We start from the raw sequence: 3,264 nt of genomic DNA on the forward strand, positions 1-3,264 counted from the left end.
AAAAAAAAAAATGAGTGTGAATGAAGTTCAAATCAAGTTGTACCAATGAAATTAAATATATCTTTAAAAATAAAAAGTTATAAGAATTAAAATGGAGTCCATTTCTATTAAATTCTTGAAGTTTCAAGGAACCCTGAAAACAGAAATGTGTACCTTGAGCTATGTGACATGCGACACGTCTCATAGGATTTTGTCACCTCAATAACATGAACTCTCTCCTACAGATTCGAAAACAGACTCCAACGTGGTGAGTCACTCGTTGAGGACAGAGTCAGAGCTCAGGGATTCAAGTCCAGGGTTCCAGGCTTTTGGGTCTGAGTGTTTACGTTACCTACGGCTACATTGGAACATGGCACCAGCAGCTCTGCTCCGATGAGTCAGGGGGAGGCATATGGTGCTCACGAGAAAGACCACCCACTGCCCCCACAGAACCAGCATCCCTGTGAAAGGAGGGGCAGGACAGAGGGATGGAGAGCAGGGAGATCTTGGGATTTTTTTTTTTTTTTTTTTTTTAATTTTTGGAGATGGGATCTTGCTATGTTGCCCAGCTGGACGGGAACTCCCGTGCTCAAGTGATCCTCCCGCTTCAGCCTCCCAATGAGCAGGGACTATGGGTGTGGGCCACCACGCCCAGAATCTTGCTTTTTCTGGGTCTAGATACTTCTGAAAATGCCATCAGGAGAGAAAGACCAGAGAAACATGAGAAAGGAGATGGGTTGCTCGTGATTACATGCTCCAGCCCTGACCATGCAATCGGGCACAGATTCTCAGAGAAGCCCATCTCCTCTCCTCCCAGGGTGGGGTTGTTAGCTAGGTGTGTTCATTAAAGGACGGGCTCGTTAGTTAGAGGGTGGGTCTGTTTGTTAGCGGGTGAGTTAGTTAAAGGGTGGGTTAGCTGGAGGGTGGGTTAGTTAGAAGGTGGGTTAGTTAGGTAGAGGGTGGTTTCGCTATTGAGAGGGTGGGTCTGTTAGTTATTTAGTTAGCTAGAGGGTTCCTTAGAGGCTGGTTTTGTTAGAGGGTGAATCAGTTAGTTAGTTAGTGACTTAGAGGATGGGCTGTCAGAAAGTCAGTTAGTTAGCTAGAGGGTACGTTTGCTAGTTAGAGGGTGGGTCTGTTAGCTATTTCATTAGTTAGTGGGTGAGTTAGTGAGAGGGTGGATTAGTCAGGAGGTAGGTTAGTTAACTAATGGATGGGTTCGTTAGTTAGAGGGTGGGGTCTTTAAAAAGTAGGTTCATTGGTTAGAGGGTGAGTTTGTTAGTTACTTAATTAGTTAGCAGGCGAGTTAGTTAGAGGTTGGGTTAGTCAGGAGGTGAGTTAGTCAGCTAGAGGATGCGTTTGTTAGTTAGAATGTGGGTTAGTTAGAAGGTGGGTTAGTTAGCTGGAGGGTGGGTTCACTAGTTAGAGGGTAGATCTGTCAGTTATTTAATTAGTTAACAGGTGAATTAGTTAGAGGGTGGATTAGTCAGGAGGTAGGTTAGTTAACTAAAGGATGGGTTTGTTAGTTAGAGGGTGGGTTCATTAAAAGTGGGTTCATTGGTTAGAGGGTGAGTTTGTTAGTTATTTAATTAGTTAGCAGGTGAGTTAGTTACAGGGTGGGTTAGTTAGTTAGAGGTGGGTAAAAAGGGTCAGTTGTTGATCTGGGAAACTTGAATCTCTTCTCTGAACCTCTCCATCTTCATAGGCAAACAGTGAGAGGAAACCACCTGCCTTAAGGGCTTGTTGTGAGATGAATTCCACTCGCATCAGTGGAAGTAGTTTGTTATTGTCAAGTGTTAAGTGTTATTATTAAAGTCATTTTCTCTCCTAAAGAACTTTTCCACTTTGGGTTGTGAACTATTGAGCTGTGCCATGATGGGTTCCTGGTGACTAATGCCGCACGAAAGGGGCGCTGGGGGAACTGGCTAAGATAAATGCTCCCCTGATTGCAACCACTTTGGATATTAGCAATGAATGCCAGGGCCCAGGGCAGATACCTTTCCCTGGCAGGGATTAATAGACAAACCACGCTCTTGGCTTAACAGGCCTCACCAACCTTCCCTGCCTCTGCCAGCCCTGCATTCTTAGAAAATAGCTAAACCAGAAGATCTTGCTTTTGTTTTTATTTAATCTCCCTTTTTTTTTTTTTTGAGACAGAGTCTCACTATGTTGCCCAGGCTGGAATGCAGTGGCATGACCATAACTCACCGCAGCCTCCAACTCCTGGACTCAATTGATCCTTCCACCTCAGCCTCCTGAATAGCTGGGACTACAGGCACAGGCCACCACACCCAGCTAATTTTTAAAAATTATTGATTGTAGAGATAGGGTCTCTCTATGTTGGCCGGGCTGGCCTGGAACTCCTGGCCTCAAGCAATCCTCTTTGCCTCAGCCTCTCAAAATGCTGGGATTGCAGGCATGAGCCACTGCACCCGGCCTTGTTTTTATTTAATCTTTAATTTCAGGGAGTGTCATGTTTGACTTCTGATCTGAAGCAGACAACAGACTCTACTTAGTAGCTCATTTTCCCACCCTCTCAGAACGCCACACAGATGACTACAGACAAGAGGAAGCAATGGAAAACAGACTCACAAATCCTGCACAGTGTTCACAGAAGGTCGGCTTGAGATAGGTCATCTCCTGAAAATTGTGGACAAATCCTGGTCCCATCTTACAGTGCAGCTGGGATTTCGCTCTCAGGAAGTAAGCCATCATTTCGTCTTTACTAATGAGGCCATCCCTGTTGAGAGAACAAAGGATGAAGAGAGTTCTGGGTACCATGATGCTAAGTGGTTGCCGCACTTTGGACTTTGATGGTCCACTACCCAAACCTGCCTGGCCAAAGGCAGGCGAAGAAAGTTTCACCTCTCTGTTACGTCTGGAAGGAAGAGGGGACCCGAAAGGACAGCCTCAGGTGTTCAAAGTCTTTTCCAGGAAACAGAAGAGGGAGGGTGTGTGTGTGTGTTTGTGTGTGTGTGTGTGTGTGTGTGTGTGTGTGTGTGTGTGTGTACACGCACACATGTAAGACCACACACACGGGTGCACACATGTGGCCTGTGCACTGAGGCACAGAAAGCCATCTTCATTACTGAATAGTAGCTTCCAGAAGGACATCCTTCCAGCCCTTGCCTAGCAATGGGGTTACAAGAATTAGGATGCCAGACAAAAGCAGGTCACTGTAATAACGGGGCCCACCATTCTCGAATTCCCTCAGCTGCATGCCATCCAGGCGACTCCCTGGGTGATGTTCTCACCCACATCTTTTTTTTTTTTTTTTTTTTTTTTGTC

General features: G+C 45.7%; 1 protein-coding gene across 1 annotated transcript in view; it reads right to left on the reverse strand.

Annotated features, from left to right (window-relative positions):
* Window positions 1–2,710, reverse strand: part of LOC110595652 (ras guanyl-releasing protein 3-like) — a 12,491-nt gene extending 9,781 nt beyond the window's left edge. Inside the window, exon 1 of the mRNA XM_021712441.1 lies at window positions 2,569–2,710. Within this exon, the coding sequence (XP_021568116.1) occupies window positions 2,569–2,691 (123 nt within the window). The 5' untranslated portion in view covers window positions 2,692–2,710. The remainder of the gene's footprint in view (window positions 1–2,568) is intronic.
* Between the last annotated feature and the right edge of the window lie 554 nt (window positions 2,711–3,264).

The sequence above is a fragment of the Carlito syrichta genome, unplaced genomic scaffold, assembly GCF_000164805.1.
Source record: "Carlito syrichta isolate Samal-C Ts95f unplaced genomic scaffold, Tarsius_syrichta-2.0.1 Scaffold303271, whole genome shotgun sequence".
Classification (NCBI taxonomy): Eukaryota; Metazoa; Chordata; class Mammalia; order Primates; family Tarsiidae; genus Carlito; species Carlito syrichta.